This window comes from Betta splendens, chromosome 2 (genome assembly GCF_900634795.4).
Source record: "Betta splendens chromosome 2, fBetSpl5.4, whole genome shotgun sequence".
NCBI classification, from domain to species: domain Eukaryota; kingdom Metazoa; phylum Chordata; class Actinopteri; order Anabantiformes; family Osphronemidae; genus Betta; species Betta splendens.
The window spans coordinates 17,101,023-17,114,776 of NC_040882.2; the positions used below are offsets into that span (position 1 = coordinate 17,101,023).

Consider the following 13,754-nt stretch of genomic DNA (forward strand, 5'->3'; position numbering starts at 1 on the left):
CTCTGTCTCCCACTCATTAGTCTCTATTTGTGTTGGTAGCAGAGACAATACTCGCAGGCAGCTTGTCCAAAAACACAATAGTCAAACACATTCACATTCACACATTTGCAGAATGAGAGGTAAAATGCTACAGCTAAGGGTTAAGATTAACCAACTTACTAAATAATAATTGCTATTATATTTAACTGACAATACATTTGATGTTGTTTTACACTTGTGTTTGTCGGCAGTACGCAAGAGAGACAGACCAGCTCAATAGGATCAGCAGGAATGAAGGCAGACAAAAGCTTTTCTCCCTGGACCCTGAGACACAGGTATAGAAGATGCTTCTTTTTTCTCAGTCGTCTTTATGATTTATTTATTTCAGTATTGATCTAAACAATTTTATCTCTCCTCCTCTCTTCTCCTTCCTACTCCCTTATGTCCTTCCTTCGTTTACACACATCTCCTCATTTATTCTCTCCCCTCCCCATGGATCAATCTTTCTCTTCTTCCTACTTTGTGCCTCCTCCTTCCTTCTTTCCTAACTTTCTTCCTCCTGTCTGATGTCCAGAGGCTGGACTTTTCAGGCATTGAGCCAGATGTGAAGCCGTTCGAGGAGCGTTTTGGTCGACGCATAGTGGTCAGTTGCCACGACCTGACCTTCAGTCTTCAGGGCTGCATTAACGAGAAGAGTGACGGCGTCCTCACCAATGTATGGCATCACCTTAAGTCTGCCTCCAACACTTAACTTCTTATGTAACTTAATTTTCCAGAACACACAGGCTTTCTTTTCCAGCTGCAGTTTGTCTGCCATCTTCACCCTCTGCAGTACTGCCCCACATAACATACCTCCATAATTCATGTTGCCCTGTCTAGAAGCAATAGAAGTAACCAAACCAAAAAGAGGGCAATTTGAAATTGTTCTATTTTTATGTTAGAATCAGTTTAAAGGCAAGCATTTTCACTCAGTAATGTTGCTCCATTGATATTTGAGCTTTTCGGTCTGAGCTTTAATTTTTATTGCTCCAAATAAAGAAAGATTTTACAAGGGTTCAGTCTGAGTGATGTGGAAATGCTTTGTAAATGTGTGAGCTCCGTGTAGCATGAGGCAGCATTTTGTATGCGGGAGCTCCGTCTTCATCAGAGTGGATTGCTCATAGTCATAAATCATTAAATTAGACCTCCTCCTACTCCTGTTAGCCCGAAGCATTAGAGGAGCTGGCGTAGGAATTGTATTGACTCATGCTTGTGGTTTGGACGCAGCACACACTCACAACACTTCTTTCCTGCCTTGCCTCCTGTTTGTTGGATTGAGTTAGGCTTGTCTGTCAAGGAGGAACTGTTCAAAAACTCATCAACACATCAAAAATGTAATGAAATACACTTAGATTAGTCTGGTTTTGATTTTCTGCTACTGACAGCATACATTTAGGTTGTGTTCATAATACATATACTCTTACTGTTTATAGTTCTTCGGCCTTATATTAGCATTAGCTTTGCAATTAGTGTTCTGTAACAATAGGCAATGTAAAATCTTTTTGCTGTCTTTCCAGGTGGAACCGTTCTTCCTTAGCCTGGCCCTCTTCGACATCTCCAAAAGCTGTAAGATCTCAGCTGACTTCCACGTTGACCTCAACCCCCCCTGCGTCAGGGAGATGCTGACGGACACTTCGGGCCAACTCTCTCCGTCGTCTGACTCGGACAGCGGAGCAGGAGTGGCAAGAGAGAGAGGAGGCGTAGGTGGAGCCCTGGTGAACGGGGAATCTGGCAAAGGGAACGGCCTGCCCATCCTCCAGAGGGTCTCTGAAGCTCTGCTGCGTTTCCCCACGCAGGTAACGATTGGGTTGCCTTTGTTTACCTGTCTTATTAAGGAAATACGTCAGAAGCAGCTGGCAATAAGGACTTGTTGTGAATCACTGCTGTGGAAATAACAATTAGCAATTCTACCTCATAAGGAAATAGCTTTATACTGTACCAGGATTAGTTCTGCTGGTCCCTGCTTTTCCAGTGGGTCATTTTCTGAATGATCTGCGTGCGTCAGATGTCAAGTTGATGGTCATAAGTTCAGCCTCCATGCTGACAAATGTTTCAGAAACACTGAGACCAGTAATACCAGTAATTATTGGACATTCATTTTCCACTTGCATAATCACGTTTTAAACCTTAAAATGAACAAGTACAGGTGAAGAAAGTAGAAAAAGCAGTGGAACATTGTTAAAAGCGTTTCTTTTCCATGCTTCATCGAGTCGTGGTTGGATGCCGTTCTCTTGCTTCAAATTTGCAGACTGCTGAGCCGACGTTTCCTCCTCCGACACCGCGCAGCATTCCCACACACACTGCAGCTGGTCTGCAAGTGGGACAAGGGAGAAATGAGCGGTTTATGGATTTCTGAGTTTTCCTCATATGTCATTATGTCGGCTGACACTGAGATGACAGAGGGACACAGCACTTTACGCAAATATATAATAGTAATGCTCTTCATTAGGCAGCTTTGCACTGTTTCCATGATGTTGTATTATTTGGTTCAGGCCCAGGCTTTTCCAGTGGTCTGATATGTCTTAAGCCTTATAATGTATTGTCATTCCTTTTGTTCAGTTTGAAGTTGCAGGATTTATTTAGAACAAAATAATGGATGCAAATGTTAGTCTGTACACAAGGCTTTATGTAAACATGGTTTTGCTCATTAATATATGTAATCCACTCAGCAACTAGTGCCCTCGGTACGCCATCCGTAAGTGCTGCACCAGTACTCATTCAAACATTGGAGGCTCTGCCTCTGTGATTAGAGCGTATCACAGTTCAGCAGACCACACTGTAATTTAGGTGCACTGGGTGTGGTCAAAGGCAGCAGGCCCTTCATCTCCTACTGCATCTCTCAAATATGTGCTGTTAGAGAGACTCTGGAAAGCCACACATTAAAATGATGGGCAAAGTACACAGATACAAGGAGCAGTGAGCAACAAATTGTGCTGTCAAAGGCTGAATCCAAAAGCAGCTGTGTGTGGTCGTGTGTAACCTGTCAGTAAATGAGGGCAGCTGGAGGGGGGGGGTTCATGGACAGGATTACAACCTGGAGCGTGACCAGACCATGTGTGTCCGTCTGACTAGTGCCATCGCTGTCTTTTCTTAGACACGTATAAGTGAACACTGATACTTTTAAAGTTTAAAGTTTAAAGAAAGGCCCAGACCAAAAATAGAAGAGCCCCATGTGGTTTTCCTGTATAACTTCAGCTACTAGCAGCCATTTCCCCTGCACTTACCTTGTAGAGAGCGAAAGGCATTTCAAGTTAAATTTTTATACCAGACAAATAAAATGTTTTTTTTCTTACCCATTTATTGGCCATTTAGTGATTATCTCTTCTCTTCATATTCTCTCCTCCCTCCATGTGTCCCCTCTCCTGCAGGGTGTCTTCTCAGTAACCAACCCTCACGCTGACATCTTCCTGGTGGTGCGCGTGGAGAAGGTGTTACAGAACGGCATCACCCACTGTGCTGAGCCATACATCAAATCATCGGACATCAACAAGGTTCCTTACCTTCTTCCTTCAAATCATAAACCAGCAAAAATGTTTCCACTTTCCTGCACTTCCCTTTCTATGTGGTATTGAAATATTTTCCCCCCGTCTGCACAGACGGCTCAGAAGGTGCTGAAAGCTGCCAAGCAGTCGTGTCAGCGCCTGGGCCAGTACAGGATGCCGTTTGCCTGGGCCGCCAAGTAAGATGGAAATATTCCACAAATCAAAATATTATCCTGTAATAAATCTGTTTGGAGTGGCCTGACACAAACACAATGAAATATATGGGCATATTCTGAATATGCTTTGACTAACTAAATATAAATGTTGAAGTATCCCTGCATGTCACCCGTTTCCAGGCAGGTGTTCAAAGACGCTCAGGGCAGCCTGGACATGGACGGGAAGTTTTCCCCTCTGTACCGTCAAGACAGCGGTAAAATCTCCACGGATGACATCATCAAGTTGCTGGCTGACATCAGGAAGTGAGTCATCGCCGCTCTTCTGCTATTTAAGCCAGTGCTTGGTTACTCTCATGCAAAACACTTTCTACTGCTAGGAGACTGCGCTGTTTAGTGTTTCAAATGTTCAAGCTTTATTCAGACTTGCTTGTGGAACTCTCTTTCTTGACAGACCTGAGAAAAGCAAGCTTCAGATCATTCCTGGACAGCTGAACGTCACCATTGAATGTGTCCCACCTGACTTCTCAAGTATGACATCATTTCTATAACCTCACTTAAAATTTAATGTTTCAGATCAGTTTAGTAGGAACGTGGATGTGATATTATGCATCCAGTGTTTGGTATTATTTACATCCTGATCCTGGAAACAAACTAGAATCCAGACCAAATGCAGAGAAAACTTACGGTAGTTAAAATGAGAAGATTTGATGACAGTGTTGGTTTTGGGGTTAAAGGGAGGATAAAACAGGAAGCACTTGTGCTACATTTGGAGGAAAAGAGAAGGATGTGGTGGATCTTTATGAGCCATAGGTTAAAATAAAGCCATATATTGAACTTTGTGCAGCCAGATCCTCTTACGTTTTTTTAATTAGTATAGTTTGTCAAACAGGTTGGGTTTTGTTTGATACTTAGCTTGGTTTGTCTTGTCTGATGCTTTTTGTTTTGTAGTTAGCTTTGATGTGAACTGAATGACCCTGAGCTGACTCTCGCAGCAGAATGGTGCAGCTATAGTAGCCAGCCACTCGCTGCAGCACTGTACGGAGGATGGGCTTCCTAACTCCTGCTATCTGCCACCTCTCAGACACAGTCACGTCCTCGTACATTCCCGTCAAGCCTTTTGAGGACGACTGTGAGCAGGTGTCCGTGGAGATCGAGGAGTTCCTCCCAGACGAGGCCAAGTACAACTGCCCCTTCACCACCTACAAGAACCAGCTCTACGTCTACCCCCTGCAGCTCAAGTACGACAACCAGAAGACCTTCACTAAGGTGTGTGACTCGAGTTGGTGATGCTGGGCATCAATTATGAAAGTGTTTCAACACTGCACTAGGTGTTAGTTACTCTCACTGATCATTTGGTCTGCTGTGTGCATTGAATGACTGGGGCAATATTTTCTCCCCACCAGGCAAGAAACATTGCAGTGTGCACACAGTTCAAAGACTCAGATGAAGAAGGTGCAGCTGCTCTAAAGGTGGGTTATTACTGTACTAATGCTATAAAAGTAATGATGCTGTTCGCGGTTTAATGGTTTTCTGCTCACATTGGTCATGAAACGGGTCACAAAGTCCCAAATATCAAGAGACGCTGTACATTTTGAACACAGTTTTTGTAGTACTGCTTATTTCAGTTGAAAAACTTTTCATCTAGTCCACATTTAGAGTTGTCCTGAATAGTCATTAATTTGATACAGAGCTTGTTTATACTTTTAGACAAAGGATTTTACCATATTCAACAAACCCCTGGACCCACTGAATTTCAAAACTGGAGTTTACATGCCATGGAGAGAAACAATATATTTTGTTACATACATATATACACAGTGTATGTCATTTAACTGTATTGGTCTAATGATTCACAAAGTGGAAGTCCGAGCAGTTGAGGGGCCAGAAGAGGAGAGAGGAAACCTCACAGAAGTAGCTCATTATAGCTGGCAGGAGGAGATAATGGATGGTTGCTCTCTTTTTCTTTCCATTTCTCTTTGGCTGCACCTTGAACCCCTTTTATTTTCACTTTTTCAGGAAGAAGGAAAGCTGATTTTAGTCAGCCGTCCGCGCGTTTAGACTTGACACAGTGTACGAACAGAGGTCCCGGCATGCAGTCACATGTGTTATATCTCATATTAAATGTCCCACACGCATGCAGACCTCAGACAATGCCTGAGGCTGAGAGTTGTTTGCAAACACCATGCTGCAGCCAGCACATCTCAGGAGATTTAATCAGGCAGGGAGGTTTTACATAGGAAGCGAATGAAGAATGAAGAATTCAAAATTCTTTTAAAGCCTGTGGGAACTGAGAGTTTTCTAAAATGCAGTAAGTTAAAAATACACTTCTGCACCAACCAAGATTTAATTTATCATAAGTTACTGTATCTGTTGTTGAGCTCAATTTGGATTCATTTGCAGCTTCAGGTCAAACAGTTCCCAGTTCCACAGCAAAAATGCTTGGTTAAGTCTTGTCTGAAATGCTACAGGTTTGAACATGACAGCAGGTCTGAGCGATAAGATTCCAGCCACCTCCTCCAGCATCATTAACCCCCATCCTGACTCAGGTAATCAGGACTCCTATCAGCCCTCGCATTGATGCTGCAGCCGGGGGCCCTGCACGGACTGTGCGCTGCCTCAAACCCACTGCACCTTATGATCTTCACAGATATGTGACCTCAGCCACGTCCTCTCCTGCTGACGCACAGCGCCTTTCCCGTTTTTCCCACAACGATGAGCCCTTTCCTGCACCCTAGAGCCTCTCACATCCTCCAGACTGGTCTTGTCCTCCTGCAGGAGGCTCCAGCTGTTGTTTTCAATCCAGGCTCCTATCCGTCTCCGTCTCAATCATATAGCTGCAAAGCTCTGTCCTCTCTCCAGCTCTGCTCATTATTGCTCATTAGCAGTGACTACAGTAGTTAGCATCCTAATTAGAGGATCAAGCCAAGCACCAGAACAGGTCTAGATTTTGTTCTTCCTCTTTGCTCTCATTACAGACATCCTGAGCTGGTGGAGCTTGACCTGACAAGGCAGATTTAGTTTTCCCACGGAGCTTCTTTTTGAAGGGGCTGCTGCTCTAACACAAAACTGAGCTTCAACCGTGGAGCCTTTTCACTACTTTAAGGACATATTTATCAAAGACCTCACATCTGCCAATATATTTAGCATTTGGAAGGAAAATAGAGAAATAATGTTGCTTTAAAGTGCTGCCACTTTTTGAGAAGAGGCTGCTGCTCAGTTAGTCTAGGCCTCAAAATCTATATGTTGTTTCTTGATGAGGCCCCTTTTTTCAACTCAGAACCTATGATTTTGTTAATGTCAGGTTCACTTTTCTAGTTTCTCCAGGCTTTGTTTAAGCTCTTAGGGATTTGATGACCCATACGATGATGGGCTTGTGCACTCACCCTGTCTTTTCTCCAGATATTGTCAGTAACCACAGATTTCTGAGCCACATCAAAGTGTCAGAGTTGGATGACTAATGTTTAGTTTCTTTTTTGCATTGTAGTGTATCTATGGCAAGCCGGGAGACTCACTTTTCACCAGCAGCACCTATGCAGCCGTCCTACACCACAACCAGAGCCCTGAGCTCTACGATGAGGTGAGTCACTCTGAATCTAGTCCTGCAGGGTTTTAATTTATCTGTTAAAAATTTGAGAGAATTAATGCTAATTAGTTATCAAGAACAAGGATTAGAAAAAAAGCAGGGAGCTCAGATTTTAGTTTTTAAGGGCAGTAGTTGTGTTCAGCACTGAGATAATCCCATAAATCTGTCTCAGGGTGAAGCTGTGATCTCACACTGGCTGAACAGTCACACACACACATTCAGGAGCTCAGAGAAAGAGTCACAGTCAGGATGCTTAGAGAGAGGTAGACCAGAGGGGGTCCATATGGCAGATTAGCATCTTAGGTCCCCACAGAAAAGCACATGCCTGCACTCACACTTTCTCACACTTAAGTCATCAGTCATGTTCCTTCTTGACATTGTTAAGCAACTGATTGGGAAATAGAGTCATATTGAAAGTAACTTTGCTCCCTGTGAGAAGGTTTTGTGCTCATAGATACCTTGTGAAAATATATTCTCTGCCTCCCCCTGGTGGATTCATCTGTGTAGCAAGCCTACCGTATATATAAAACATTTCAGCCGGTCTGCACACCCATGAGCCACAATGTAAAAGCATGAGGCTGTCGATGTTGTGGCTTACTGAACACCAAATATTAATATATTATTATTATTATTCATCTGTCCAGGTAAAAATTGAGCTCCCGGTCCATGTGCATGAGAAACATCACATCCTCTTCACCTTTTACCACATCAGCTGTGAGTCCAGTAGCAAAGCCAGCACCAAGAAGAGGGAGGGCGTGGAGTCATTAGGTGAATGTGATGGCAAACCAGTTCTTTGCACGTCTATATTTGTGTCCTTATTATTATTATTATTACTATTGTGTGTTAATCTTAACTAAAGTTGGAGTTTCACTACTGTTTTCCAGTGGGTTACTCCTGGATGCCTTTGTTAAAAGAGGGTCGGATGCAGTCGGTAGAAGTCCAGCTTCCTGTAGCGGCCACCCTTCCTGCAGGATACCTGTGTCAGGACACAAGCAAGGTAGGAAGGAGTAAAACTAAAATAGTAAAAATTCATTTCTGCACACACAGGTTTTGCCTTTTATGTCTCTTCTAAACAGTCCCAACCAGATATCAAGTGGGTGGAAAATGCCAAGACGTTGTTCAAAGTGAGGACCCACGTGGCTTCAACCATATATGCTCAGGTTAGTTCTTCTTCAAATTCTTCTTCACATGCGGTCATAGATTGTATGGGTTATAAAGCATTTGCACTTTTTTTCCAAGGACCTGCATCTACACAAGTTCTTCCAACACTGCCAGCTGATGAGAACAACGTCAGAGGGCAACCAAGCAGAACTTATAAAATACCTGAAGGTGATTTAACAGCAAGGATTCATTTACTGACACAACTGGGGTTCAGATCATAGGTTTTTTAATAGTTTATAAAACAGTTTCTGATTGCTCTGATTTGAGTTTGCTTGCAGGTTCAAGGTTCTCCTTGCTATTTTTATTTTAGTTATATTTCAAGTTCACTGGTTTACAGAAGTAAATACATTTAAAAATACAATTAGGCAAAGTTTATGTTGCAGAGTCTTTTCTCCTTTCTTGTCTTTGCTGTATATTTTTACACTTGTGTCTCATGGGTTTCGTGCTCTTGACATTTTCCCACAGTGCCTACATGCCATGGAGACGCATGTCATCATCAACTTCCTACCAATCGTGCTGATGCAGCTTTTTGAGGTGCTCACAGCGGCCACCAAAGAATCCCATGAGATTGCTGTCAACTCACTGCGGTCAGTAGTCCCTGGTGTGAGATTTTATTCAATTTATGTTTTCAGGTGATCAAAGTGATTGGTCTAATTTAATCCTCTGTTCGGCATCTTTAGTGTGATTATACATATAGTCTCCAGATGTCACGAGGAAGGACTTGAGCACTACCTGCGCTCGTTCGTTAAGGTAAGGTAAAATTTGTGCCTGCGGTATGAAGGGACAATTACAACTGTTTCATTTATGCCTTTTTTTTGCTAGTATGTTTTTGTGACCATTAATCCTGCGACGGCGAACTCAGCGACCACTCACGAAGTGCTGGCCACCACTGTCACAGCCATCCTCAAGCAGACCGCTGACTTTAACACCAGCAATAAACTGCTCAAGGTGCGCATTTCGTCCCCTGTCACTTGCAGTACCAGCAGCGAACAGCAGGGGGTGGACTTGCTGTGAAATGGGCAAATTGTTGAATTTTCCAGAGGAGACACAGATTAGCAAGTACCTGCTTGTACAGCCTGTCTCATTTTTGTGACTGTTTTCTTTGCAATGTTTACGTAACGCTAGTATGTGATTCCCAGGAAGCCTGTTTACTGGGAAGTATCTGCTAATACTTTTCCAACTGACCTTTTTCAGTATTCCTGGTTCTTTTTTGAAACCATGGCCAAATCCATGGCCCAGCATCTACAAGAAGGCAACCGCTATAAGGTTGGTGCTGACACATGACGTTACTAAAGATCACAAACACACACAGACGCACGCACGTGCACACACAAACGCAGCTCCCATTAAATCATGAGGACATGTGTATATTTAATGGGTCTGTGAATCATCTCGGACTCATCCAACACAGTGAGAAAGTGAAGAGAGGCGCCACTTACACGTCGCTGTCAAGCTGTTGATCTACGATCTGTTTAAAAGCAACGTTTATGACTAAGTTTTTCTGTTTATTGGTTCTGTGTCTCCATGTTTCCAGGCTCCTGGGTCTTTTATTGTCTTTAATCTAAGTGATCTGTATACTGTAGTCTGCATAGTGTACATAGTGCTGCTGGTGTTTTCAGATGCCACGGCCACAGCGCTTCCCCGACAGTTTCCACCAAGCACTCCAGTCTTTGGTATTGTCCATTATGCCGCACATCACCATCCGCCACATGGAAATCCCAGAGGAGGCTCGCTGCATAAACCTGAGTCTGGCCAATTTCATCAAGGTCAGAATCTCGCATTCAAAGCATGACACATCTTAGTGTATCTCATCATTCCCTCTGTACTTGCACCACCATAAAACCTGAGATGCCTGAGGGCTATATTGTACCTACGTCCGTTTGGCTGTTCATTTTTGTACTCCATAGAAATATAAACATAGCCATAATTTAGCAAGTATTCTTTTATTTCCATTAGTTTTGTCTGAAATCACCTACAGTATGTGGCATATTTCTGACATGAAGCTTCTTATCTCCTCAGAGGTGCCTGACGTTCATGAACAGGGGATTTGCCTTTGGTCTGGTCAACCACTACATGTGTCATTTCACCCTCAAAGATCCCAAGGTACTTGCTACACTTTAGTGGTGCTGATGCAGAAAAGGAAAGCTTAGTAAAAGCATAGCTGTAGTATTTATGACGAGAACATCCATAAATACTAGAACAGAGCACATTTTCAGTTGTAAGATAAGATATTTGTTATCTGTTTTGTTTCCTATGCCACAGGTTTGTGTATTTAAGCTGTTATTTACAGTTCCTCCTGTCTGATCTGTCTGTCTGTGTCAGCTCATTTGGTTTGCAAATTAAACCAACACAGTCCTCAGATGTTATCTGATCAGCTCCGTCAGACGCCTTCAGCATTATATTTGAACAATGAAAATTATATTTATGCACAGGGTCAGTTCGTACCTGTAGGTATGTTCACATGGTTGCACACCACACAGTCATGTGTTTTGTTTGTTTTTTTTTTGTTTGCCACAGGTGTTGACTGAAATGAAGTTTGAATTTCTGATGGGGGTGTGTAACCACGAGCACTTCATCCCTCTTAACCTGCCCATGGCCTTTGGACGCACCAAGCTGCAGAGGGTGCAAGGTGAGCCTTCAATTCCCGCCTTCCATTGTGCCTCCTTTCACTCACGCGTGACCACTAGCTCTCACGTAACCTCCCAACTACCTCACTGACCCGGTCCTGACCTGCATCCACCACATCGATCCCCTCTGTTAACCTGTCTACTTTGAGCAGGCGTCACACCACATGTGCTGGGTCTGTACCTGCATAACAAGTTTGCCAACACTTTTTACACGTTTTGCACAAATTCAAAAAGGCAAAGTCTAAAGCAAAGTGCTGCATGGATTGTTTACAGTTTCACCCCCAATTCCTTTAATTTTACTTCCCCTCTCTGTTTTTGTTGTTTTTTTTTGTGTGTGTTTTGCTTGTGGTCAGATTTTATTCCATATGCGACGGAGCTTTTTGGCCCTGTAGGTAGGTGACGCTCACCGCGCCTCACCGTACATCAGCGTTTGCTACCGTACGCAAACACCTTGCTCATGAAAACTTCTTGCCTCTGACCTGCACTGACTCACCAACCTGCCAGCCCCCCCTTTTCTCACAGAACTCCCATCCACTCCCACTCACTCAGCAAATTGCTAATGCAAAGCTTATGCCATAATCTGCCTGCCAGTATAGGGCGTATGATGTGGAGAGCCTGAGCCTGTGTGTTGTACTGTAGATCAAGAGCTTGTGGGAATCAGCTGACCCACTTTTGATAATGCTTAATTGATTTGATACTTGTAAACACTAGACAGAAACATCTCTTATGAAGTTACAGTTGTCTCTCTGGCTGTTTATGTCTCTCCTTTTTTCTCAGCCCGCCTGTCTTTCTGTCTGTCTGTTCGTGTCATTAGAGAAGATGATTGCTGGTGGTTCTTGAATTCCGGGACTGCTTTATCTCTTCTTACATTAACATGGCATTTTGTGATTCTGTCATTATATCTGGTGAAAGCAATGACATTTACTGTCCAGTAGCATGTCTCACTGATTTCCCTTATGAAAAACAAGTATACTAAATGTTCCTTTTGAACAATTACTTTCAGTAGTCAATTTTTTTTCAGTACATTTTGCAAGTATACTTTATAGGTGAGGTTACTACTAATATTGGCTTAACCTTCAAAATTAATTGAGTTGTTTGCAACATACTTGTCACGTCCAGTATTATTTCACATACCAACATGTCATAGTGTAGCTGTGAGAAGATCCTTGTCAAGAGTGCATTGCACAATATAGTTTACCGTAAGATGTGGCCTACATGAACATTGAAACTGGACTAATGTGAACTCCCATTAACTGAAATGAGTAATAATTAATGTTGGGTTATAAACATTAATTATCTGCCACATTTATTGTCTTTATGAAAAGATAACATCATATCATAGAACAGCTGGTTATAAATTGTCAATTTGTAACAATAAAACGTAGAAAGTATATTTGCCAAAATGCATGCTGGATATTTCTACAAACATGTCAGTGTACAGTATACAGAGGTAGATGTACTGCAGAAACCAAACCTTTTTTGTATACTTGTCAATATAAACAAGTATACTTTTGCTCATTATACCACTGATACATGGAAGTAAAATCAACTAAAATTATTCAGTAATAGAATTGTTCTAAATTAGTACACTTCTTTTTCTAAGGGGTTTCTTGGTGTATTGACCTTTTACTTTTATTTTTACTCCACTAATAGGGGAACTTTGTTATTATATACCACTACTTGTGTTTACATCTTAAGTCACTAATTGTTTTTTGCAGCACGTCTCACTTATAGTGGTTGGTGTATTGATGTTTCCTGAAATCATGGAATGAAACTTTATAACATTTCTTTATTCAGTATCTAAGAGCCACTGTTTTAATGTCTGAATATGCTCCATGGTTTTCTTGAGATAGACAGATATATTCTGTGTTGCATATCAAACCTTGTCATCAGATACTCCCTATTAGTACCTCATTTTTGCTCTAGTACCTTGAGAAACCTTCCTATGACTATGACAGTCTCAACGCAGCCATTACAAAAGTACTGAATGTCTTTGTGTGGTCCGACCACAGAGCAGAGTCTGGAGTTCAGCCTGACGGAGGATTACTGCCGTAACCACTTCCTGGTAGGGCTGCTGCTGAGGGAAGTGGCCGAGACCTTGCACCAGGGGCCCGAGGTCAGGCAGCTGGCTGTGAGCGTGCTCAAAAACCTTCTTATTAAACACGCCTTGGATGACCGCTACACAGCGTTCAAGGTGAGGAACGCAGTCCACCTGCACCACCGTTTGCTTTTACTCCGCTATTGTTTGCTCTGCCTTCTTACTGGCAAACTGGAATTAGCTTGTATTGTTTAATCCATCAATCTCAGTCAGATTTTAATCATATTAACCAAACCGTTTGAGTAGGAGGAAATGGAAACTTTGCCTCCAAACCCATCAAATCCAGATGACCAACTGTCCAGTTTAGTAAACAAAACCTCTATAAGATTATATAAAATATATTAAACCTGTAACATCTTATTTAAAGCCAGTGAACTGTGACATATGAATACATGGTTCAGCCTTCATAGTAAAACTCGTAGGAATTTGAATTTTATTGTTAACGTGCAAAATGTTAATATTTGATGATGCAAAGTTTTGTTCGTCCGCATCAGGACAATGATGTCTGTTATGCAAACAAGCCCGTGTTTGAGTTCTGGCGCCACTGATACCTGTCGAGCACAGATGGCGTTTGAGTCGGGTGACGCCGGGGAGGTCAACATCTGTGTA

At 42.5% G+C, this 13,754-nt stretch overlaps 1 protein-coding gene across 4 annotated transcripts in view; it reads left to right on the plus strand.

Annotated features, from left to right (window-relative positions):
* dock11 (dedicator of cytokinesis 11) overlaps positions 1 to 13,754 on the plus strand; it is a 40,372-nt gene that overhangs the window by 9,756 nt on the left and 16,862 nt on the right. For 3 of the 4 annotated variants that reach the window (XM_029128169.3, XM_029128155.3, XM_029128177.3), the window contains exons 10-32: positions 231 to 314; positions 554 to 694; positions 1,536 to 1,814; positions 3,387 to 3,509; positions 3,615 to 3,697; positions 3,857 to 3,979; positions 4,128 to 4,204; positions 4,758 to 4,942; positions 5,080 to 5,145; positions 7,161 to 7,253; positions 7,904 to 8,027; positions 8,144 to 8,256; positions 8,336 to 8,419; positions 8,499 to 8,588; positions 8,886 to 9,007; positions 9,101 to 9,170; positions 9,243 to 9,368; positions 9,615 to 9,686; positions 10,040 to 10,186; positions 10,440 to 10,523; positions 10,938 to 11,049; positions 11,401 to 11,439; positions 13,060 to 13,241. In XM_029128169.3, the coding sequence (XP_028984002.1) occupies positions 231 to 314; positions 554 to 694; positions 1,536 to 1,814; positions 3,387 to 3,509; positions 3,615 to 3,697; positions 3,857 to 3,979; positions 4,128 to 4,204; positions 4,758 to 4,942; positions 5,080 to 5,145; positions 7,161 to 7,253; positions 7,904 to 8,027; positions 8,144 to 8,256; positions 8,336 to 8,419; positions 8,499 to 8,588; positions 8,886 to 9,007; positions 9,101 to 9,170; positions 9,243 to 9,368; positions 9,615 to 9,686; positions 10,040 to 10,186; positions 10,440 to 10,523; positions 10,938 to 11,049; positions 11,401 to 11,439; positions 13,060 to 13,241 (2,619 nt within the window). The remainder of the gene's footprint in view (positions 1 to 230; positions 315 to 553; positions 695 to 1,535; positions 1,815 to 3,386; positions 3,510 to 3,614; positions 3,698 to 3,856; positions 3,980 to 4,127; positions 4,205 to 4,757; positions 4,943 to 5,079; positions 5,146 to 7,160; positions 7,254 to 7,903; positions 8,028 to 8,143; positions 8,257 to 8,335; positions 8,420 to 8,498; positions 8,589 to 8,885; positions 9,008 to 9,100; positions 9,171 to 9,242; positions 9,369 to 9,614; positions 9,687 to 10,039; positions 10,187 to 10,439; positions 10,524 to 10,937; positions 11,050 to 11,400; positions 11,440 to 13,059; positions 13,242 to 13,754) is intronic. The other variant, XM_029128163.3, reaches the window with a different exon arrangement.